Source organism: Ogataea angusta (assembly GCF_019207475.1).
Source record: "Ogataea angusta isolate 61-244 chromosome Unknown 61-244_NODE_10_length_428612_cov_89.696788, whole genome shotgun sequence".
Classification (NCBI taxonomy): Eukaryota; Fungi; Ascomycota; class Pichiomycetes; order Pichiales; family Pichiaceae; genus Ogataea; species Ogataea angusta.
The window spans coordinates 321044-343658 of NW_025065224.1; the positions used below are offsets into that span (position 1 = coordinate 321044).

A 22615-nucleotide genomic window follows, 5' to 3' on the forward strand; every position below is an offset into this window, starting at 1 on the left:
ATTTTTTTTTTGTACACGTTATGAGAAGACGGGGGTCCAGTGTTTCCGACAACAAGGGACGGCGATCGCGAGCGGGCTCGATCACGTCGACGACCTCGGCCGGCACGGCGACGATCGACTCGATCGTTCTGGAAGAGCTGAAGCCAAGGGCCAGAAGCAGGTCGTTGGGCGAGCTCACCCAGGTGAACGTTGAAGTGTCTAAGCCTGTGATGTACCCCTTTTCCGAGAGGGAAAGAGAGACCTTATGGAGCCAGTACACGCAGGACTACACAAGCGACTGTATAATCAGCGTTGACGACCAATGCACGATAGACGAGGCCACGAGCCAAGAGGTGCTGGAGTTCCAAAACTATCTGCGCTACAACTACGAGGAAAATAAGCAGTTTCTGAAGGAAACAAACGCGATAATCCAGGATCTGAACAAGCTGCTGGTTATCGGAGACCAGGTCACGTTGCAAACCGTGGATTTCCAGAAGAAGTCGACACAGCTGATTGTGGAAATCGAGCAGCTCAACAGACTGCACGAGGACATTTCCGGCAACCTGACGCTCTTTGAGTCGCTCGACCCGATTGTGCAGACCCTCAACACCAGCAGCAGCGGGTCGATCGTCGCGAAAGACAGTTTCCGCCACGATATCCTCGAGGAGCTGGACCGGTGTCTTATTTTTGTGCACGATCCAAAACACTCCACTTTCAAGGAGATTGGCATCTACAAGCATAGATTCAAACAGTGCATGATCAGGGCTCTCACGCTGGTGAAAAACTACATCACCACGGCGCTCCGCGAGCTCGAAGCGGAACTGCAGCTGAAAATCACAGAGAAAAAGAAGGAGCAGGGAACGATCTCTGCCAGCATCTCCGTCATGGTGGACGCGTTTGTGTATATCCAGTTTGAGGAGGACGCTGCCAAGTACACCGGGCTGTTTGAGGAGCTGTACACACGGGCAGTCAAAACGCAGGACCAGGAGTACCTGGGGCTGCTAAATGACTGCTACAACCAATACTTTAGATCCCGTTCCAATTTGCTCAGCTCCATCGTCCAGCAACATGTCTCAGCACAGGACACTTCCAAAGACTGCATACAACTGGCCCAGAGCAACATCTCGTACTTTATCAAGCTGATGGAGCGCGAGTACGACATATTCAAAAGGCTTTTTTTCCTGCCTCCGCAGAAATGCAACAACGACGTGGATAACTCCACCAGCATACTGTCGTTGTCGAAATGGTTTGAGGAGCTGCTGGATCCGCTGTACTATTTGCTGAGAAACAAGATTATTCGCGAAAAGAGCATTTTAGAGCTCTGCGAGCTCATCTCGATTTTACAGAACTACTACGACGTGGAGGAGTTCGACGCCGGCGACCAGGCAGAAGAGTCGGATATGTACCACCACGACGCGCCGTTGCAGGAGAAGATCCAGCTGGGCGAGCTGTTCCGGCCGATCTTGGAAGACGCACAGACAAGACTCGTGTTCAGAGTGCAGGTGTACGTGGACCAGTACATTGTGAGCTATAAAAAAACAGGCAGAGAGCTGACGATCGGGCATCGCCGCAAAAACGGCGTCGCCGACCCCATTGCCGAGGAGCCCCTGCCGCAACCAGACGGAGAGCTGCGCGGCGACAGCATTTTCTCGCTGGACAACACTGCGCTGGCGCCCCAAAACCTCGAGTTTGTGTATCCGCCTATCGTCAACGCCGTCCAGCTGTTGATGAAGATCTACCAGCTGCTGAACCCAAGCGTGTTTGACGATCTTGCCAATGCGGTTGTCCATTTGTCGATATTGTCGTTGCACACGAATTTCGGCAACGTCCCTGGTATTGAGTCCAAACTGTACGAGATTAAAAACCTCATGTTTTTGCGAGAGTACATCTCCACGTTCGAGATAGAACACGCGCGCCGCGAAACAAACTTGGACTTCAGCGGGATCAAAAAGATGTTCAGCAGGTTCATACGCGGCGACAATACCAAACAGACCATCGACACGAATTTCTCGGCCGCGAATGCTGCCAACCCTGAGCGGAACCGGTTTATGAACTTGTTGCTGGGATCGGTTCCGCGGGTGGTGAACGACTACGTGGACTGTCGGTACGAGATTCAGATGGCGCTCAGAAACGCCGTGCACGAGTTCATCGACGAGTCGGCCAAGCCGTTCACCAAACCACTGGAGCTCTATCCGCAGCAGTCTTTGCGAACCGTCATGGAAAAGTTTATGCGGACGCTGAAAAACGAGCTGCCCCGTCTCAAACCACGCATTGTGGCGTACTTGCACGACGACAAGATCTTGAGCTTTCTGCTGGACGGAATTCAGGAGACCGTGATGAAGGCGTACGAGCAGTTCTATTCCAGGGCAGAGACCGAGAAATCTCAGGATATCGAGCATCTCGTGGACGTGGACGTGGTGATCTCGATATGGGCGGACCAGATCAGCGAGATGATTTCGCTGGATGACCCAGAACTCGACCTGGACGTGTACTCTGACGACGAACAGCTTATGAGCGAAAACGGAGACGTCAGCAACCTGAACCTCAATTCGCTAAGATAATGTATTTATAGCATGATGGCACTCATTGTCCGTCTTCTTCGAAGGGATTGTAGGCGTTTTTTGAAAGGATCTTGTTGAGCTCCTGTTTGATGTAGACAATTTTTGACGGGTCCACGAGCAGATGGGTATCGTCCAGCTCTTCAATGACAATGTCTCGCGAGTCCGAGTCGATCTTGACTATGAGGGCTTTGATCGACGGGTCGCTGCTGTTAGTATGCGAGTGTCGCCACTTACCATTGAATAAGCGTTCCTTTCACTGCACGGGGCATGAAATGATAAGTAAAATGAATAAAAAAATATAAATAAATTAAATAAATTAAATAAAATAAATAAAAATTATGGGGTCCTCTTTCAACGACGAGATAGTGGACACGTCTGCCGAAATTGGCAGCATTAAATCCACGAGTCACAGCACAGAAACTCCGAATGGCACCGAGACCCACTCAATTGATTCTCAGGACCCCTCTGATGCCAGAAGCACAGAATCCCTAGAGCCTCCTAGGCTCAAGTACTCTCGTCTAAACAAACTGCCCGCCCGCTTCTTCACCAAAGACGCCGTCAGCTGCTGCTATTTCCACGAAAAAGTGTTTATTTTTGCAACACACTCCGGCTTTGTCCACCTGGCCCGACCAGACTTCACACCACTGCGCACCATGAAGACCCAGAGAAGCTCCATCTTGTCGCTGCACAGCGACGGCGAGTACTTTGCTGCCGGGTCGATCGACGGAACGGTGGTAATCGGGTCGGTTGCGGACGACAAGGACATCATAGCCTACGACTTCAAGCGGCCCATACACGCCGTGGCACTGGACAAGAACTACAAAACAAGTAAACTCTTTATTTCTGGCGGGACCAGCGGAAATGTGGTGTTTTCGTCGCGCAATTGGCTGGGCCAAAGACAGGACACCGTGGTAGACGGGGGCAGCGGGGCAATCACACTGATACAAACGATAAACGACCTTGTCATCTGGACAAACGACTCTGGCATCACGGTAGCCCATATTCCTACAAAGACCGTCATTTTCCACGAGACGCTGCCCAAAAACTTTCCCAGGCCAGAGATGTTCTGGCCGCGCTTCCACCAGACGGACCCCGACCGGTTTCTGATTGGCTGGGTCAACCATGTGTGGTCGTTCAAGATTTCTGTCTCGAACTCTGGCTCCAGCATTATTTCGTCTGCTGCGTCGAGTTTTCGGTCGATCGACAAAAAAGTAGCTTTGGAGCACCATGTTATCCTGGAGGACACGCTGATTGCGGGCATTTCTGTGTTCAACGACGATCTGCTGATCTTGAGCTACGTGCCAGACAACGAGCCTCCGGAGCTGAAACTTGTTCACCAGCTGACGTTTGAGGAAATTTCCGTGGACCAGGTGGCCATGAACAGACGCACTAATCTCGGTCTAAACGACTACCATCTTTACCAGCACGGGTCGCAGTGGTTTCTGGTTTCTGCCGACGATTGCGTTGTTGTCCAGCCGTACGGACTTCACGACCAGCTGACGTGGTACACTGCGCGCGGAGAGTACCTGGAGGCATGGAAGATCAGCGAGATGTGGCTGGCCAGAGACGAGCGGCTGGACATAGCGGAGCGACACATGGAGAAGCTAGTTGGTGGGGACAAATGGCCGGAGGCAGCCGAGTTTCTAAGCGAGATGCTGGCTCTTGCTGGAGACGAGGAGCCGGAGTACGTTCAGCGGGTTGCAAGTTGTTGGAATAACTGGATTGAGCGGTTTTCAGAGACAGGCCACCGAGACCTGCTGGTGGACCGTGTTCCGCGTGTTCCTGTCGGGGACTACCTGGTGTGCTCCAGGCACTATAATTCGATTTTGGAGCAGCTTCTGGAGCAGCAGGAGTTTTCGAAAGTGCTGTCGCTCGTTGGAAAATGGGACCACGGTCTCTTTGACGTGGAGACGCTGCGAGACCGTTTGGTGGAGGAGCTCGAGGAGACCGGCGAGCAGGAGGCCTCTGTGCGTCGGGTGATAGTCGATCTGAGTGTCGAGCTGGACGAGATGGAAAAATGCGTCGACCATTTGATTTGGCTCAAGGATCCAGGAATCATGCTCTTTGTGGACGAGCACCATTTGCTGCTGACGAATCTGGACAAACTGCCGGCCATTGTGACGCTGAGCGCGGCCGGGAAGCCGCTGACGGCGGAAACCCTGGCCACGACGGTTGCAATTCTGGTCGAAAACAGCCACGAGATCCTGCCGCGGCAGATCGTCGACACTCTGGACGCTGCCGGGCTCGACTACGTGAGTTTCCTGTACTTGGACGCGCTCGCGGCGAACGACAAGCTGCTTGTCAAGGACTTTGAGGACGAGATGGTGAAACTGTACGCGTCGTTCAACAGAGACCACCTGCAGCAGTTTCTGAGCCGCCATTACAGCTACTCTGTGGAAAAAGCGATTTCCGTGTGCGAGGAGCAAAAGTGCGTCTCGGAGCTGGTTTATTTGCTGAGCAAGGTGGGCGAGAACAGGAAAGCGCTCAAGCTGATTGTGGACGAGCTGCGCGACCCGGAAAAGGCGATTTTGTTTGTGAGCGAGAGCGACGACAGAGAGCTGTGGGACTTTCTGCTGGACTACTCGATGGACCGGCCGGCGTTCATCCAGACGCTCGTGGTGGCTGCGAGCGACCTGATCGACCCGATACCTGTGATCTCGCGGATCCCGCGCGGCGTCGAGATCACGGGGCTGCGCCAGGCGTTGGTGCAGATCTGCGGCAACATCCAGATGGACCGCCTGGTGCACGGGCTGATAGCGCGGCTGATAGCGGCCGAGTCCATGGAGCTCACCGGCCGGTACATGAGTCTGCGCGCGCAGGGCACGGTTTTCGAGCTGGACCGCGTGCCGGCCGAGACGCTGGTGTGCCGCAACGGGCTGCTGGCCACCGAGGAGCAGTTTCTGGGGCACCGCTGGAAAGGCTCTGCGGCGTCGGTGGCAGAGAAGATAAACCACGTTGCGTACATCCGGAGACACATTGGGCGCTAAGAGAATTCGGGGCAGGATTATATATTAATGCGGGCGGAACGCAGGCTAAAACTTGTGATGGATTTCGAAGCTGTTCTTACTCTCAAGACGCCCGGCGACGATCTGAGCGACCCGGGCCTGTTTAGACCGCGGTCACTGAAGCACAGACGGCCCGACAAGGAGCCGGCGGCCGACAACGCTGTGTTTTTCTCGAAATCCGACACTTTCAAGTCGTTTTCTGTGAACGACCCGATGGACAACTATTTCAGCCTGGCGGAGCGCAAAAACGACAACTTCTTCACGAGCAACGACGACTCGTTCACCGAGCAGTCGATCACGCCGACAAAGCACCCCGTGATGTCGCGGTTCGGCACCACGACACGGGTCCCGAGCCTCAGGTACGACCTGGCGCCTCCGCGGTTTCCCGGCCTGGACACGCCGTTCCCGCCGGTGGCGAGAAACACGCGCGCCTCGTCGTTTGCCGTGCAGTCGTTCCCGTTCATGGAACGAGTGCCTCTGCGGCCGCCCTTGCAACCGCCGGTGCCGGCGGCAGACTCGCCGCGTCCGGCGTCCAAACAGGGGCTGTCTGCTCCACTTGAGAGCAGCAAGAGCGTCCGACACCGGCGCAAGAGCGTGTCGCTGTTCCTGACCCAGCTGTTTGACAAGTTCTCGCAGAAAAAAGACGAGGCTCCCAAGAGCGCGCGGTCGATCAAGTCGGTCAAGAGCTACAATTTCCTCAACCAGAGCGCGGACATTTACAACGAGATCATCGACGACTACAACGACGCGTCGAACCTCGAGCGCGGCCGGTCGATGGTCAGAAGACCCGCGAAGGACAGGAGCGTGTCTGTGTCGGGCCGCGCGAGACGAGACGTGTCGTTTGGGTCGGAGCTGCGGTCGTTCGAGCACAGCTGCTACAGACCGGACAAGGAGCTGCTGCCGACGGCGACGATCTTCGACGAGGCGACGAGCACGCCGTTTTTCAAGGACATGGCCGAGCAGGACGACGCGGCGAGCTCTGTGAACACCAAGACGACGACTCTGCGCCGGCTGCGGGCCGACCTGGACCGGTGGTGGAGGCGCAAGACGATGAGCCGGTCGCGCAGAAGAGAGACCCTGGAGCTGGCAGCGGGGGTCCAGCCGGGCACCGCGGAGCTCGTGTTCGAGGCCACGAGCACGCCGCTCAAGGACAAGGAGCAGCAGGAGGTGCTAATGACGCGGGACAAGTTTGGCCGCGTGGTGCGCAACGTGATAGAGACGCGGATCCTCGTGGTGGAGAACGAGCCCAACATGGACGAGATGCTGAAGCAGGGCAGCTCTGCGCCGGAGTGGCTGAAGGCAGACCTGCTGAACTTGGTGCAGAACGGCAACCTGCGGATCTTCAAGGAAAAGAGCGGCCGCAACTTCATCACGGTGGAGGTCACAGAGCTTCCTGAGCTTTAGCGGGTGCAGGCGTTTATTCCGTACATAGAGTATCTAGAGCGTGATAATGGGAAGATTCATCTTCTGAAGACACCGGCCACGAGTCCGCCCACGTTTCCAAAGAAGCCGCTTGCGACAGAGCCGGCAACGTTGCTGGCGATGTTGTTGGCCTTTCCGAACTTATCGCATTTAGTGTATGCGAGCGCGTTGATGGAGGTGAGCGCCATGGCCAGGCCCACAAGGGTGAGCGAAAGAAACTGGAGCTTGAGCATTGCCACGATTCCCAGAACCAGCCAGAGCACAGGACACAAGTAGAGGAAGAGCCAGAACACCTTGGAGTCTATGGGGTTGATGTATCTGTTCGGGTCGGCTGTCTCGAACACCCAGACGGACTGGCCGAGATCGTTGGCCTCGTTCCACCACCGCAGACCCACCATCAGCCGGCCAGAGATGTTTTTGACGTTCCAGAAGTCGGCGGCCAGAAGAAGCATGGTGATGATGAAGTTGAGGATGTAATTGGAAGTGAACAGCAGGCCAAAGAGGTATACCAGGAGCGGGGCTATTCTGAAGAGGAGGAAGAACAGCAGCGCGACGGGATGCGACGACTCAGAGAGCCGCTGGTACAGTGTTCTGTCGGACATTTTGGCGCAACTAGAGAAAAATAATTAGCGAAAAATAAATAAATAACTACAGGCAATATTTAGTTTTATTTATGGGCAGGCACCTAGTTCTCCTCGGTGATGCCCAGCTCGGCGGCTTTCTGTTCGAGCCGGCGTCTCTTTTCTGCCTTGGCGGCGTTCATGCGTGCGAGCTCGGCCTGGATTTCGTACGGCTCCTTCGGGATCTTGTTGAGAGTGTCTGGGTCCGGCCAGAAGCCCGGAACGTTGAACTTCTTGTCTGTGTCGATACCCACGTAGTACATGATGGAGATTGGCGTGAGCAGGTAGAACGTGAACTGGCGTTAGTGCGGGGCGGGGGGCTGACGTACCTTTGCCAGCTCGAATTGCGAGCGGGACATGTTGAACTTGAGCCTGTTGAACATGATAAAAGAAATAATTATCAGAAATTATTTTAGCCCTTTTAATTTTTTAGCCATTTTTTACAAATTTTTGTCCTATTATTGGCTCATGTCCAAAAAGCAGAAGCTGAGCCCGATGAAGATTTGCACCCACTCAGGAACGTTCCATGCCGACGAGTCGCTCGCCGTGTATATGCTGCGCACTTTGACCCAGTTCAAAGACTCCGAGCTTGTGCGATCGAGAAAACAAGAGGACTGGGACGCCAGCGACATTGTTGTCGACGTGGGCGGCCGGTACGACGGCAAAAAGTACTTTGACCACCACCAGCGGGAGTTCACCGATGTGTTTGCACCGGGGTTCAGGACCAAGCTGTCGTCTGCCGGCCTTGTGTACAAGCATTTTGGAAAACAGATCATTAGAGAAAATTTGGAGCTCGAGGAGGACAAGGATATAGATTTCCTGTACGACCGGGTGTACAGGGACTTCATCGAGGCCGTGGACGCCAACGACAACGGGATCAACAAGTACGAGAACCAGGACGATCTGAAACCGCTGTTCAAGGACAGAAACTTCCAGCTATCCGCGCTGGTGGCCAATCTGAATCCGTCGTGGATCACAGACCCTACCGACGCAGACTACGACAGAGCTTTCGAGAAGGCCAGCGAGATCATGGGCTTTGCGTTCATGAACTACCTGGAGTACATGGGCAAGTCGTTCATGCCGGCCAAGCAGTACGTGGAAAAGGCCATTGGAAGCAGGTTCGAGGCCGATCCCAGCGGCAAGATCATCATCATGGACCGTTTCGTGCCGTGGAAAGAGCATCTGTACAACGTGGAGAAGGAGCTGGGCATTGAGGGCCAGATCCAGTACGTTTTGTTTGCAGACACGTCCGGTGCCTGGCGGATTGCGTGTGTGCCGGTGAGTGCGTCGTCGTTCGACTCGCGCAGAAAGCTGCCGGAGCCGTGGCGCGGCGTGCGGGACGACGCCCTGAGCGAGCTGACGGGCGTGCCCGGCTGCATTTTTGTGCACGCGGCGGGCTTTATTGGCGGGGCCAAGTCCAAGGACGCGGTGCTGCAGCTGGCCAAGAAGGCCATTTAATTTTTTTATTTTTTATTTTCTTACATAATGTGTATTTTGAAAGATAATTTTCCAGCACATTACTGATCCGTAACTGATGAAGAAGCTTTTGTCGCGGAAAGACAAGCGCCGCAGCGTGGCTTCGCCGCCCTCACTTAGCTCGGCCGGCTCGGACACGCTTGCGGACGCGCACGAGCCGCGTCTCAACGACGACCGGTCCGACTCGACGCTGGATCTCAGCAGCAGATCCGGCCCAAGGACGGTCTCGCTGGAGGCCACCAAACGCAACCTTCTCAAGGGCCTGTCGACCAAACGGTCGACGGCGTCGCTGGCGCCAAGCGGCGTGCAGAACCTCATCGACCCCAGCTGGGACAGCGAGATGCTCAAGGTCGGCTGGCTCAACAAGCTCGCCGACGCAGACGACGCCGACGACGCGCGCCTGTGCCGCGCAGAGGTGAAGGGCTCGATGCTGTTGGTGTACCGGCCGCCGGCAGAGCTGAGCGACGTGAAGTGCATCGACCTGGAGAAGAAGAGCAGCGCGCGCGCGGCCGACGACGTCGCTCCCCAGCGCAGCGTGGTGTCAGGCGTGGACGAGGAGCAGGCGTTTTCCGAGGAGCGCGGCCGGTCCCAGAAGGGCGTGCCGCAGATCAATTTGCCGAGCGACTTTGCCGGGTCGCAGCTGAGCATCGCCACGTCGCTGACGTCGCTCAACGTGAAGCTGGACTACGCGTCGGTCACGTACCCGCACCCAGATCTGAGGCTTGAGGACGAGACGGGCGAGATCGTCGACGGCACCGTGGAGGCGCTGTGCCACGCGGTGATATTCAATCCCAACAGCACGCTCAGCAAGCAGCTGGTGCAAATCCTGCCGCTGGTGGAAAACGTGGCCACCGCTCTTCAATATTTCCATAAATATAGCGAGCTGATGGAACAGACAGAAAAAAATAGCTCCAACAAATACCTGATGGACCACAACAACAGGATGGTCGTTTGGGCCAGCAGACTGTACCTGGTGGTCGACACGATCCGCGAGAGTTTTCCGGGGCTGCTGCTCGACGAGGAGGTGCTCAAGGGCATCTGGAACCTGCTGGTGTGCGTGGACAGGTACAGGGACTGCGACAGCCTGAAGATCGCCATCCACCAGCAACAGCAGCAGCTGGCGAAGCTGCTGCCTGCGGGAACGGGCCAATTGAGCGACCTGGGCGCAGACGTTTTTCTGGAGACCCGGCTGGACGTGCTGGCCGCCGAGATCCACGCACTGCACCTGCGGTACGCGGCTGTGTGGGGCCCCGGCAACGACCCGTCGCTGCTCTACGAGACCGCGATGGACCACCACGCGCACTGGCGCGCCAACCCGCTGATCTTCACGCTCCCAGACAACCTGCACTACCTCGCGAGACTGCTGTGCCACCACCTGTTCGACGACCCGCACGTGACCACCCCCACGCAACGCGCGCAAGTGTTGGGGAAGTGGGTGCAGCTCGGGTCGACGCTGAGCAGCATGGGCGACATGGTCGGGTGGCTGGCGATCGCGACCGTGGTGTGCTCGATGCCCGTGCTGCGGCTCGCGCGCACCTGGGACCACGTCTTGCCCGAGTACGTCCAGCTCGTGAGCTCGAACTGGGCGCCCGTGGTGTTTGAGCTGGACCGGCGCTCGATCGTGAGCTCTGCGAGCCACCGTGCATCGTACCACGTGCTGGCGCCGCAGGGCATCGGCCGCAGCTACGCCCGGGAGAACGTGGTGCCTTATTTTGGCGACCTGCTCGTGAGAAAGGCGCCGTGCGCGTTGCGCGACCACGAGCGCCATGTTGCGCGTGTGCGCGCGTCGTTCGCCAAGTGGGAGCAGTTTCTTGCCGGCGTGCAGAACGAGCCTGGTCTGCGCAGAAAGCACGCGCACGTCGGGTCGTTGGACGCGGGCGTCGCTAGCCGGCTCGCCAAGGTGCTGCAGTGCCACGTTCGCGGGCTGCCGCTCTCGTTGCCCGCGCTGATGGAGCAGTCGTTGCGCGTGGAGCCCGCGCACGCAGGCCAGTTCCACCGGCTGCACGACACGTCGCGCAGCCCGCTGTTTCTGGGCTCGTACGCCGCGCTGCTGTTCCCCGAGGTGCTCGAGCGGGACCGCATCTTTGACCGCAGCTCGCTGCTCGGCGCAATTGGCGGCGGCGACACCGCGCAGCCCGCGCCGAGCAGCACGCTCGCCGCGGCCGACGACGACGACCTGAAAAAAATTAGCCGCAACCAGTTCGTCAAGACCGTGCGCGACGTGTTCAACGTCGACTCGCACGACTTCCACGTCGGCGACACCATTGTGTTCAAGACGAACGACACGCGCGGCGTCCAGAAGAAATCGCGGCCGCCCAGCACGCTGCTCGGCGAGAGTGCAAGCGTGAAACGCTACAGCAGCTACTCGTCCAACAGTTTCAGCCTGGATGAGTATTTCAACACGTACCAGGCGTACGTGGAGGGCCGCGAGAAGGAGACGGAGAAGGTGGGCGCGGAAATCCTGACCAAGGCAGCGACGCTGGACCGGCTGCTGGACCTGCTGGTTTTGACATACTCCACGTTTGGCGCGCGGATCGCGGAGGAGGACATCAAACGCTTTGTCGGGAGCACGCCTGCCGACCGTGTGGAGCTCAAGATGAACAACGGCGTGTTTACAATGACGTTTTTCGCCGTGTACCGCGGGTTCTGCTCCACCACGACGCTGCTGCAGGGACTGAAAAAAAGATTTATCGGGGCCAGGGCGGCGGCGCGGTCGCTTGCCGAGGGCAGCGAGCCCGATTGGGACGCGACATTCTCGGGCAAGTACGCGGAGACCAACTGGCGCTACGTGGGGCAGATCCAGCTCGGCGTGCTTGAAACACTACAAATACTTGTCGAGAACTGCTACCACCATTTTACAGACAACCTGGAAAACAAAACCATTTTCGACTCGCTGCTGCGCCACATCGACAACGAGATGATCGTCCAGTGGACCAAGGTGCTGCTGTGGATGGAGGCCGACGAGTCGCTGGACGAAGAGTACCTGCAGCAGGCGCGCGAGCTGTACGGCTCGCTCACGGCGACGTACAAAAAGATGCGGAAAACGTATGTACGCAAATCGTACCGGCCGGTTCTGAACCGCCGGGTGCCGGCATTCACCACAGAGCTGACGATCGTGCCCGCCGACCGGCTGCTGCCGCGCTCGAAGGACGTTGCTACCGTCGAAAAGTTCGTGCTCGACCTCGACGCGACGATCGGCGCGCTATACGGACGATCGACGCTCGACGACTGGATCGCCGCGTTCGAGATCCTGGAGACACACGCGTGCGCGGGCCCGCTCAGCCTGTCGCAGTACGACGCGCAGCCGGCAGACGCGCCCGACGCAGAGCTCGCCGTCGCAAACGTCTACTGCTGGCTCGCGACGGTGAAGGACGCCAGCGGCGAGTACGTGGTGAATAAGTTCCCTGCCCCCGTGCGAAGCCTGTTTGAGTTCTATTTCCGGCTCAAAACGTACTTTGCCGCGCAGATTCTCGACCCAAACCTCGCCGAGTCGGAGAGACTCGACAGAATGCGCGTGTCGGCGCTGATGCTCGGAAAGACGCGCTCGGGCGAGGCTTTGCGCGTGCCGGGCATGCTCGAAAGCTGTCTTACAGACGTGATTCTGTCGCCCGAGTCACGCAGATACGCCGACTGCTGGCGCAAGCTCGCCAAGACCGACACGCTGGACTCTTTGGAGCAGCTGATCCCGCAAACCTCCACGGTAAAAGTGCTGCCCTGCCCCGGCTGGCTTGCGGAGCGCATGCTGGAGATTGCGTGCTTCATTCCTAACAAGGCGGTGGAAAACACCAACCTGATCAACTTCGACAAGCGCAGGTTCGCGTACAACTGTGTCTCCAACATTCTGGACCTCGTGCCGCACACCACAGACTTGCCCCAGAACACGCCGTTTGCGTTCCTGTTCTCGTGCAGTTGCGCGCAGCCGGCGCCGCACGAGTTGCCCGAGGCGGGCAACACCGTTTTCGGGCGCCATCTTCAACAGCAGCGGCAGCTGCTGCTGATCGAGACGGCGCGCCGACGGCTACTGATTCGGCAGCTGCAGAAATGGACTGCTCCCCAGGAACCTTATAGAGACTACCGGCGCGAGAGCGTGCGCGTGTCGCGCAGCATCCCGATGCGGCCAGCGGGCAGCAGTGGTAGTTCCATGTTCAAGCTCGGCGGGCTGCTCAAGAACCGTGCGTTCAGCATCAGCATGGGCCACGGCGAGCGCGTCGTGGGCGTCGACGACCTTGGCGTGGCGGACGATTTCGTGGACCCCAAGCAGCGTGCTGTGATTGCGGTCAACTTGCGCGACTACACCATTTTCCCCGTCTACCAGACGCCCTGCTCGTTCAAACTGAGCAGTGCTGCTCAGGAACTGATTTTCCAGGCGGTGTCAGAGGCCGAGAAGGACGACTGGCTGTACCAGATCAACTTTGCGCGCAAGCACTGGTACTGGTCGCGCACGGTCAACAAGTACACGCACCATAACTTTGTGTTCGGCGTGCCGTTGGACTACGTGTGCGAGCGCGAGGGCCGGCAGATGCCGGCGATAATCGAGAAAATGATGAGCGAGATCGAGTTCCGAGGCCTGGAAGAGACGGGGCTGTATCGGAAATCTGCGTCTGTGAGCGTGCTGAACGAAATCCGCGACGTGATTAATCTCCACGGCGACCTCAACATGGAGGACCAGCTGGTTTTCGATGTGCATAACCTGACGGGAGTTATAAAGATGTTCTTCAGAGAGCTGCCGGAACCGCTGATTTTGGACACTATCATCCCCGAGTTTGACAAGATCAAGCAGCTGGCGCAGTCGGAGGAGCGGTTTGAGCAATACAAGCTGATTTTCGACAAGCTGCCGGCGCCGAACAGGACGTTGCTGGCGCGGTTTGTGAAGCACCTGAAGATGGTGGACGAGTATAACCAGCATAACAAGATGCCGGCGTCGAACCTTGCCAAAGTTATGGGTGGGTTATTTATCGAAGGGTGTCGCCCAGAAAACAACAAATACTTCGGCCTCATGACGTTTGTGTGCGAGGACCTCATTATCCACTACGACCAGGTCTGGACATAATTCATAGACATTCATTAATTCATTACACATTTAAAGTCAACCCGCACCGTAGGGTCCTCGGAGTTGGCCTCCACGTCGAGCATCGCGCGCCAGTGCTGCCGCTGCTTGTACTCGTCCTCGCCGAAACCGTGGTCGGTATCGTCCACATAGTGCCACTTGTACACCGACGACGTGCCGTACTGGTTGAATTCCTGGCCTTCGCCAGCCTTGCTGAAGTTATAGTCGATACCGCTCATTTTCTTGATTTCCGGTATCAGGTGCTTCTGCAGGTGATGCTGCAGCTGTCTCCTGAATTTCTTGTTCAGAGAGTTCATGTGCGGCTTGATGTTCTCTTCGTTGGAATGTATCTCGGACACGATGAACGGAGGCAGGTACTTGAGATGCACGTTCAGGTTATCGAATTCGTTGTCATAACTCTCGCCCATGATGTAGTTCTCAAACTCCTCGAGCGAGTCAAAATTCATCTCGTGCGACGTGCGCACCTTAGGGGCAGCTTCCAGATGCTCTAAATGTATTGGTTCGGTGTGCTGTGTTTGTCTTTGTTTTTTGGCCATTGTGTTCTATGATTATAGCCAAGCCCGCCAGCCAGCCTTATATACCCCAGCCCATCCCGCAAAATCACGCCAACAGTGACCTCCCATCACGCGGCTGACATAAGCACACATGAAAATCACCAGGCGCGCACTTTTGGAAATTCGCTGATCTGATAGGAATTCTCCGATTTTATACGTCCTCCATGGTGGTCATACAAACGGTCAGCAACAGGGACGTCGTCGTCAGGGCCAAACCCGTGACGGTCGAGGGGTTCCAAAAGTACGGCGGCTTGCTGGCCTGCGACCTGCAGCTGGCCAATGCCCCGCAGAGCTCGGCAAACCAGGGCACAGCCATCAAGCTCATGAAAATGGCGCCCGTCGTCAACAACTACGCGGCCGCGCCCAGCCACAAACCAGCCACAGCCAACTGGAACATCTTCCGCTCGTCGCCGCCAAAACACCTGCTTGCACAGGTGGACGGCGTCACGAAATACACCGCCAAGGTGCTCGAGCGACACCCGTACACCACACAGACGTTTGTCCCGATGGGGCGGTCACGTGACGACAATCACGCGTACCTGGTGATTGTGGCCCCCGACAAGGACGGTTTGCCGGACTACGAGAGGACCGAGGCGTTCATTTTCAAGGGCGACCAGTCGGTTACTTACGGGGTCGGCACGTGGCACGCGCCGATGGTGGTCCTGGGAGACACGTATCTAGATTTTGCCGTGCTGGTCCACGAGAACGGTGTCGAGCACGAGGACTGTGAGGAGGTGGTGTATAGGGGCATGACAATAGAATTGCATTAGGTGTCTACTCGTCTGTATCCATTCTGTCGGACTGCTCCGTTGGTTCTGCTGGCTGTTCTGCTGGCTGTTCTGCTTGTTCCTGTGACTGCTGCTCTTGCTGTGGTTCGTCTCTATTTCTAGCGTTCGACAGGCTGTCCAGACGGTCGAGCCACTGCTGCACGTCGTCATCGTCGTAGATCGTGAACTGCTCGTCCTTGCCGACGACGGCGACCGTGGTGTTCAGCGAGTTCAGCTCCTTGTCCTGCGACAGCGTGTCTCTGAGGGCCGTCAACGCATACTCTATCAGCTGTTCCTTGGTGGCGTCTGCAAATTCCTCGTATTTCCTTTCCAGGAACGTTCTGGCGGCCTGGGACCTCGCGCCAATGGCCGCCCCCACGTACTCCAGCACGCTGCCCGACGGCTGGAACTCGTACAGATGGGCGCCGTTCTCGTCGACGCCGGCCACAAGCAGCCCCACACCGTACGGACGGCCGCCCGCAGACTGTGTGTTGTCCTGTGCCTTGTCTGCGATCGAGTAGACCGCCTTGGCCACGTTCAGCGGCCGGTTGAACACCATTTTCGACGACATCGCCTGCTGTCTCAGAAAATTTGAGAGCACGCGCGCGTCGGGCGCCAGGCCGGCCAGTGCAATGCCCATGTGGTTGTCGATTTTGATGATTTTCTTCTGGTACGAGCCCAGTTCCTCAGCGTTCCGCTTCAGGGCCACCAGGACCACATGGTTCTTGGACGTGATCCCCACGGCTGCAGAGCCCTGCTTGATGGCCTCCAAGGCGTATTCTATCTGGAAAATCCGCCCGGTCGGCGAAAACGTCGTTGCGTCGTTGTCGTAGTTGTTGCGGAACTGCAAAAGTTAGCTGAACAGCGAATTGCCGGTACTTACCATTGTGCAAGGTTGGATCTTAGTTTTGCCACTTATTTTTTTTCAACCTACTCCGGTGCACGGATGTAAACGCATTTTATTTTAACACTCTCATCCATGCCGATAAAGCTCAACCCTCTCACCAAGATCATCGGGCTGTCGTCCGTGCTGGCCGTCGGGTTTCTGCTGGTGGTGCTGGCCGGCGCGCTGTACGGCAATTGGTTACCTGTTCTGGACGCTTTCGTGTTTGCCATTGCGCACATCCCGATTTTGATCACAAGGTACTACGCCTCCGAGTACGACTCGTACCTGGACGACGCGGAGCTGGGCGCCACGGGCGACGTGGTGGACTTCGGCCGCTTTCTCTCGAGCTTCCTGCTGGTCACCGGGATAGCGTTCCCGGTGATTCTGTACCACTGCCACATACTGACGCATATCGCCACGCAGTTCACCATCTACGGCGGCCTGCTGATCTACGGCGTCGTGGTGACCTTCACGAGCTACTTCGACGGCGTCGAGACCGACGCTCTGGAGTTCTAGTGGCGGCTTCGAATTTCCCAAACAGGAAATTGGCGCTCTTCTCGGGCTCGGCAGTGCATATAATATTTAGATTGTTACTATCTCGTCTGGCACCATGTTTTGTACTTTTGACCGCACTCTGTCTGCCGTGGACAAGAAGAGCCTGAGGTCGGCGCTTCCCCAGGCGCAGGCTGCTCTCTCCGGCCCGGAAGCCGGCCCGGAAGCTGGCCCGGCAACCGGCCCCCGCTCCGTGCCTCTGATCAGCAGCCGATCGTTTGTGGGCCTGAGCTCGCGGTCGAAAAACGGGTGTGTGAACTGCCGCAAGAAGAAGAAGAAGTGCGACGAGGTGTACCCCGTGTGCGGCTTGTGCGCGCGCAGAAACACGCCGTGTGTCAGGAGAGACACCAAGAAATCGAAGACGGCCGCGAAACAGGCTACAAAAAGGCCCAAAGACCAGGATCTGCCTCCGCCAGCTCCCCTGTTTGACCCCAATGACCCGCTGGACAACATGCTCCGCGATCTCATCCACAGCCAGGGCGAGCCCCACGCGCTGCTCGACACCAGCGAGGACGAGTTTGCGCCGATGGACGAGTCGCAGATTGTCGAGAACCAGAACCTGTCCGACTCCGAGCTCGTCAAACTGCTCCACCGCAAGGACACCCGGAAATTCCTCAAGCCCACGGTTTTCCAGCTGTTCACCAGTAAGCTTTCTCCAGCCATAACTGTTCCGTCCAACGTTCTCACACAGTCGCTGGACGAAACCGGGCGCCTGTTTCTGGACCACTACATATCGTTCATAACCGAGGAAATCACCATCTGCCACTCGCAGGAGTCCAACTTCTTCTTCAGCTACATTCTGAGACTCGCGGCGCAGGACTCGGCGGTGCTCAACGGCATTGTTGCGTGGGGAGGCATGTTTCTTCTCGGCTCCCAGAACGAGGAGGCCCGCGGGTACTTTGCCAAGTCTCTGGCGCTGGCGCAGACCCGTCGCCAGCAGATCGCTGCCCAGCCGACACTCAGAGACTTCATGGCGCTCGCAACGTGTTTCCTGGTGCTTGTGGGCGCCGAGATCTCGACGGGCGACATCAAATTCTGGTACCATATTTTTCTCCAGCTGCGCGACGCTTTTTCGGAGTACGGCGGGCTGCGCAGGTTTTTCGAGGACACCAAACACGCGAACGAGGGAAAATGGATCATCTCGAATTACTTCTTCCACGACGTGAATGCCACCAGGACGGTGTTGTCCGGCACGCACGAGGACATCAACACGTACCGGGAGATTTTCCAAGGGCACAAAATCCTCGAGACGGACGAGTACGGCCTGGACCCGTTCCAGGGCTCTGCCGCCGAGCTGTTCGTGATTTACGGGGAGATCAACGACAAACGAAAAGAGCTCAAGGACCTGGAGATGCGGATCCGCGTGCTCGAATTATCTGGCGACGAGTCTGCTGCCAAGAAGACCGTGCTGCTGAACCAGGAAAAGCATGACTTCTGTCTGGCCGCGTTCGAGGAGCTGGAGTCCCGCGTTCTCCAGTCCAGACCCTCGTTCAAACAGCTGGAGCCGATCAGCAACAACCGCGACCTGCTGGCGCTGCATCTCACCTGGTTCGAGCTGCACCAGATCACGATGCGGCTGTACCTGCGCATGGTGGTGAAAAAAACCGACTTCCGCGACCCCGAGATGGTGGCTCTGCGCGAGCACGCCGACAGACTGCTGGACATCGTGATCGGCACACGGATGCAGTCGATTCTGTGTCTCACGCTCATGATCGCCGGCGTGGTGCACTGCGACGAAGCGTCGCGCGCAGACATCGCGGCCAAGTACGAGCGGCTCGTGCGCTCGTTCGAGGTGAAGAACGTGCAGAACTGCTGGCTCGTGGTGCAGAGGTGTTGGGAGATTGAGGACGATCTGCTGCGACGCGGCGAGCCGTGCTACGTTGACTGGTGCGATGTGGTGGAGGACTTTGGGTGGGAGTTCTGTCTGTGCTGAATGCGCTGTATTTCCGTAGCACTATTTAACTTATTCGTCCTCGGCGTGGACGTTGCGGGCCTCCTGCATCAGCTCGTACAGCTGGACCACCTGTTCGTCGCTCATCTTGCTGAGGGCGTCCGACGTGAGCTTGTACTTGCGCCAGTCGTCTTCTGTGTTCTTCGCGACGGCCTGGAGATAGTCCTGCCATGCCGTGAGGAAGCCCACGATCTGCAGCGGGTCCTCCACGTTGGCGTGTGCTCTGAACTCGGCCCGGACATAGTTGTCCCCCAGGTGTCTTGCGTCGGGCGGCAGTTTGCGGTGCGAGCGCAGAATTGCGCGGTAGAGCGTGAGCGGCGGGAGCAGGGGCCGCGTGTCTCTGGCGGGTCTGCGGGGACGGACCAGGCGGGGAATTGTGGGTCTCATGGGAATTGTGATTTATTTATTTTATTTGTTTTATTTTATTTTATTTTATTTCATTTATTTTATTTTTCATGCTAGTTCTCGAGAGAGTCAAAGACCTACGCGTTTTGCGCTACGTGCTCAGCCACAACCATTCCGCATGGGGCGGCCAGCTGGACGTGGAGGAGTACATTGAGCGGGAGCGGCTGAATTACACCCACCGGTTCTGCGATCTCTGGCGATCCGAGCCCGTGGTCAATGGGACGTACTATTGGGTATTCAGAGATACCGCGCTGCCGAGCGAGAATTTCGAGGATATCGTGTGTGCTTGCGAGTTTGTGGTGCGCGACTCGTACTATTTCGACAAATCGCTCCACCGGTGCAAATGTGCGGCCATTGGGTCCGTCTACACTCTAGAACAGCACAGAAAAAAGGGGTATGCTACGGAAATGATGGAGCAGCTGGTGGAAAAAATGAAAGAGCTGTTTCGTGGGGAGTACGATTTCTCGTTTTTGTACAGCGAGGTGGGCGAGTACTACTCGCGGTTTGGGTTCCGGAGCCACCACGTTCCGGTGGCTTTGCTGGAGACGGGCAAAAAAACGAAGATTGAATACTCGTACGTGACGGAAGAGAACCTGCCGAAATTCATCGACCAGTACGACGCGAAAGTTCGCCAAATGGCGCAGGCGACGCCTACGTCGGTGGCTGTGAAGCCGTCGGTGCAGAACATCGAATGGTTTCAGAACAGATCGATCCATCTGGCAAAGCTCCAGAAAAGAGAGTTTGACGGCAATAGATTTGGCATACATATCGGGAGCGCTTTTGCACTGTGGTATTACGAGTTCGGCGATGATCAGGTGACTCTGATCATGCTCGACGCAGAGACGCCGGACCAGACACGCAAGTTGCTCGAGTGCTGCATGGCGGAATGCTGTGCAGTGAAAAAAATCAAGATATGGCACGACGAGTTGGTGTATCATGCGGGAGAAAAAGATGAGGCAGCCTTGGGGCTGGTGACGGAGTTGGGAGGAAGCGTCGGACACACAAACGAGTCGCTCTCTGCGCTGAGCATGCTGCATTCCTCCAGCCAGCCAGCGTGGGTTGCGAATGGAAAGTGGGCTTGGTATTAGTTCCATGTATGAAAACAATGCAAGTATGCTGATGCGAGTGGGTGCAATTACTGGATCTTGAGACTGCTCATGAGTAGGCTGTGGTGGAGCTCGGGGTTGTAGTCGTGTTTGTACGGAACATCGAATTCCATGAGGTTTGTGATCGGAGTGGTGTGCACGCTCGACGGAGTCGATTCCGAGCAGACTGGTGTGGCGGGACTGTGCACGAGAGATGGCAGATCAGGCGCGTACGAGAGTTTGACATCGCTGGAAACACCCTTCTCGAGGTCCTCGGTGTGTTGTTTTTTGAGCAGCACGGGCTTCAGAGCCCTCTTTTTCCAGGAGGAGACCACCTTATATATGCCAAATAGACAGGCTCCGACCAGCGTTAGCAAGAGAATATCCAGCACAACCTCCATAATTCCATGAATGCCAGTGCCATGGATGCTGTGCTGGTCGACAAGGTAGTAATTAAATAGTCCCAGCCCAATTTCATGGACCGGCCTGAAGCCGGCCTCATGGGCTTCCGGAGGGATCACAAGATACCTGTTCTTGAGATCTTGATATAGGTGTTCGCGAAGAAGCACTGTGTCGTATCCTGGTGGAGGAACAGCCATGGGTCGTTGAAAAGAAAAAGAAGGTATTAATAGTAGGCAACAGGGATTTTTCCAGCTTTTTTTCGCTTTCAAAAATTCCTGCTAGGATATGCCACAAAATAAGATGCATGTAAGTAATCTATGCATATCGAAAGAACAAATGTAACCTATAATAATTTAGAGTTTGTAAGCATGGTGAGTGTGCCTGGACAGAGAGGTTTACGAAAGGGCATCTGTTGTGAGCTCAGGTGGAAGCTGCGCAGTGCCACTAGGTCGGACACCCTGGTTCCTGGCCAATATTTACAAATTGTAGAAAAGGAACAGGTGAGATTCGGCTACCAAATTCGGAAAAGACCAAATAATTAACCTTTGTTGATTTTTCGGCCCATCTTTAAATAGCGATTACATCACCGACGCGTCGATCGCCGTTTTGTTTTTTCTCTCAATTAGGGATTACTCCAAAAAAAGCGATCTAATAATATTACTCACTGTTGTGCACACTGGACTCCAGGCTGGCCATCCTCGTCCTCGTCGTTATCGTCGTCGTAGCTTCTGTTCTTACGCTGGCCGTGCTTGATAGGATCCACGTCAGTCAGGACACACGAGTCGTCGACAACGGCATTCTTTGGAATGTTGAGAGCTGGTCTTGGTGGCAGAATCTTGGCCAGTGCTTCGAGCTGCTCCTCGGTAGCAAAGCCCTTAGGTGGGAAGATGACCTCAAAGTTCACAAACAGGTTTCCGTAGCCCCCGTGTCTTGGAATAGGCATACCCTTCTCCTCGATGACCTTCACCGAGCCTGGCGAGATCACTTCGCCAGGAATGATGTCGACCTTGAGGTACTCTCCGCTCAAATGCTTGATGGCGAAGGCGCCTCCTGCCAAAGCGGTCAGAAGATCGATCTTGGCGTCGTAGAACAGGTCGTGGCCCTGTCTTCTGAAGGTATCATGTTTCTTTTCGTCGATCACGAAAATAACGTCACCAGGAATGATGTCTGGAAGTTGGTCTCCCTCGCCAGAGAACACCACTCTTTGGCCAGCTTGCATACCAGGGTCGATATGAACCTCCAAGATCTTTCTCTCGTTACTGACCTTCTTACCTTTACAGGTCTGACATCTGTCCTTTGGCGAAATAATGTCTCCCTCACCCTGACAGACGTCACAGGTGGTTTGGAATCTCTGGATCATAGGTCCCATTTGTCTGGTAACGAACTTCATACCAGTACCGTCACACGAGGAACACTTTTTCACGTCCTTACCTCCTTTACCCTTACAGCTGGAACATAGCACGGTCTTGTTCAAAGCCAGCTTTGTAGTCTTACCCTTGTACAGTTCTTCCAAAGTGCAAGAAATGGTGTGTCTGATGTCCTTTCCTCTCTGAGGGCCGGTAGGACCACGCTGGCCGAACCCGCCAAACCCGCCAAAGAACTGCGAGAAAATGTCTGCTCCGTTCATGCCTCCTGCTCCTCCGCCGCTGAGGCCTTCTTCTCCATACTGATCGTACAAATCTCTTTTTTCCGGATCACTGAGAATCTCATAGGCGGCAGAAATCTCCTTGAACTTCTCGGCTGCCTCTGGGGAAGGATTTTTGTCTGGGTGGTGCTTCAAGGCTCCCAAACGATAAGCTTTTTTCAGCTGGGCGTCGGTGGCGTCAGGGGACACACCCAAAATATCGTATAGCTTAGTATCTTTGACCATGTCTGATTCCTT

The 22615-nt window shown here is 56.2% G+C and overlaps 14 protein-coding genes across 14 annotated transcripts; 9 read left to right on the forward strand and 5 right to left on the reverse strand.

The window, feature by feature from the left end:
• Window positions 1-20: 20 nt before the first annotated feature.
• KL928_004659 (uncharacterized protein) lies at window positions 21-2540 on the forward strand (the record flags this gene model as incomplete). Its single annotated transcript, XM_043205381.1, has 1 exon — window positions 21-2540. One exon carries the CDS (start codon window positions 21-23, stop codon window positions 2538-2540), a length of 2520 nt encoding a protein of 839 aa, XP_043058151.1.
• Window positions 2541-2878: 338 nt separating this feature from the next.
• KL928_004660 (uncharacterized protein) lies at window positions 2879-5527 on the forward strand (the record flags this gene model as incomplete). The annotated part of the gene is made up of 1 exon (XM_043205383.1): window positions 2879-5527. The coding sequence occupies one exon, from the start codon at window positions 2879-2881 to the stop codon at window positions 5525-5527; it is 2649 nt and encodes an 882-aa protein (XP_043058152.1).
• Window positions 5528-5584: 57 nt separating this feature from the next.
• On the forward strand, window positions 5585-6942 carry KL928_004661 (uncharacterized protein; the record flags this gene model as incomplete). Its single annotated transcript, XM_043205384.1, has 2 exons — window positions 5585-6315; window positions 6378-6942. The coding sequence occupies 2 exons, from the start codon at window positions 5585-5587 to the stop codon at window positions 6940-6942; spliced, it is 1296 nt and encodes a 431-aa protein (XP_043058153.1).
• A 145-nt stretch (window positions 6943-7087) lies between these two features.
• KL928_004662 (uncharacterized protein) lies at window positions 7088-7593 on the forward strand (the record flags this gene model as incomplete). The annotated part of the gene is made up of 2 exons (XM_043205385.1): window positions 7088-7120; window positions 7183-7593. The coding sequence occupies 2 exons, from the start codon at window positions 7088-7090 to the stop codon at window positions 7591-7593; spliced, it is 444 nt and encodes a 147-aa protein (XP_043058154.1).
• A 462-nt stretch (window positions 7594-8055) lies between these two features.
• On the forward strand, window positions 8056-9045 carry KL928_004663 (uncharacterized protein; the record flags this gene model as incomplete). The annotated part of the gene is made up of 1 exon (XM_043205386.1): window positions 8056-9045. One exon carries the CDS (start codon window positions 8056-8058, stop codon window positions 9043-9045), a length of 990 nt encoding a protein of 329 aa, XP_043058155.1.
• Window positions 9046-9121: 76 nt separating this feature from the next.
• KL928_004664 (uncharacterized protein) lies at window positions 9122-14113 on the forward strand (the record flags this gene model as incomplete). Its single annotated transcript, XM_043205387.1, has 1 exon — window positions 9122-14113. The coding sequence occupies one exon, from the start codon at window positions 9122-9124 to the stop codon at window positions 14111-14113; it is 4992 nt and encodes a 1663-aa protein (XP_043058156.1).
• A 14-nt stretch (window positions 14114-14127) lies between these two features.
• Window positions 14128-14667, reverse strand: KL928_004665 (uncharacterized protein; the record flags this gene model as incomplete). Its single annotated transcript, XM_043205388.1, has 1 exon — window positions 14128-14667. The coding sequence occupies one exon, from the start codon at window positions 14665-14667 to the stop codon at window positions 14128-14130; it is 540 nt and encodes a 179-aa protein (XP_043058157.1).
• Window positions 14668-14849: 182 nt separating this feature from the next.
• KL928_004666 (uncharacterized protein) lies at window positions 14850-15455 on the forward strand (the record flags this gene model as incomplete). The annotated part of the gene is made up of 1 exon (XM_043205389.1): window positions 14850-15455. The coding sequence occupies one exon, from the start codon at window positions 14850-14852 to the stop codon at window positions 15453-15455; it is 606 nt and encodes a 201-aa protein (XP_043058158.1).
• A 4-nt stretch (window positions 15456-15459) lies between these two features.
• Window positions 15460-16749, reverse strand: KL928_004667 (uncharacterized protein; the record flags this gene model as incomplete). Its single annotated transcript, XM_043205390.1, has 2 exons — window positions 15460-16236; window positions 16552-16749. The coding sequence occupies 2 exons, from the start codon at window positions 16747-16749 to the stop codon at window positions 15460-15462; spliced, it is 975 nt and encodes a 324-aa protein (XP_043058159.1).
• Window positions 16750-16948: 199 nt separating this feature from the next.
• KL928_004668 (uncharacterized protein) lies at window positions 16949-18823 on the forward strand (the record flags this gene model as incomplete). The annotated part of the gene is made up of 1 exon (XM_043205391.1): window positions 16949-18823. The coding sequence occupies one exon, from the start codon at window positions 16949-16951 to the stop codon at window positions 18821-18823; it is 1875 nt and encodes a 624-aa protein (XP_043058160.1).
• Window positions 18824-18848: 25 nt separating this feature from the next.
• On the reverse strand, window positions 18849-19228 carry KL928_004669 (uncharacterized protein; the record flags this gene model as incomplete). Its single annotated transcript, XM_043205392.1, has 2 exons — window positions 18849-19100; window positions 19205-19228. 2 exons carry the CDS (start codon window positions 19226-19228, stop codon window positions 18849-18851), a joined length of 276 nt encoding a protein of 91 aa, XP_043058161.1.
• Window positions 19229-19296: 68 nt separating this feature from the next.
• Window positions 19297-20334, forward strand: KL928_004670 (uncharacterized protein; the record flags this gene model as incomplete). Its single annotated transcript, XM_043205394.1, has 1 exon — window positions 19297-20334. One exon carries the CDS (start codon window positions 19297-19299, stop codon window positions 20332-20334), a length of 1038 nt encoding a protein of 345 aa, XP_043058162.1.
• A 47-nt stretch (window positions 20335-20381) lies between these two features.
• On the reverse strand, window positions 20382-20930 carry KL928_004671 (uncharacterized protein; the record flags this gene model as incomplete). Its single annotated transcript, XM_043205395.1, has 1 exon — window positions 20382-20930. One exon carries the CDS (start codon window positions 20928-20930, stop codon window positions 20382-20384), a length of 549 nt encoding a protein of 182 aa, XP_043058163.1.
• Window positions 20931-21394: 464 nt separating this feature from the next.
• Window positions 21395-22603, reverse strand: KL928_004672 (uncharacterized protein; the record flags this gene model as incomplete). The annotated part of the gene is made up of 1 exon (XM_043205396.1): window positions 21395-22603. The coding sequence occupies one exon, from the start codon at window positions 22601-22603 to the stop codon at window positions 21395-21397; it is 1209 nt and encodes a 402-aa protein (XP_043058164.1).
• Window positions 22604-22615: the final 12 nt, after the last annotated feature.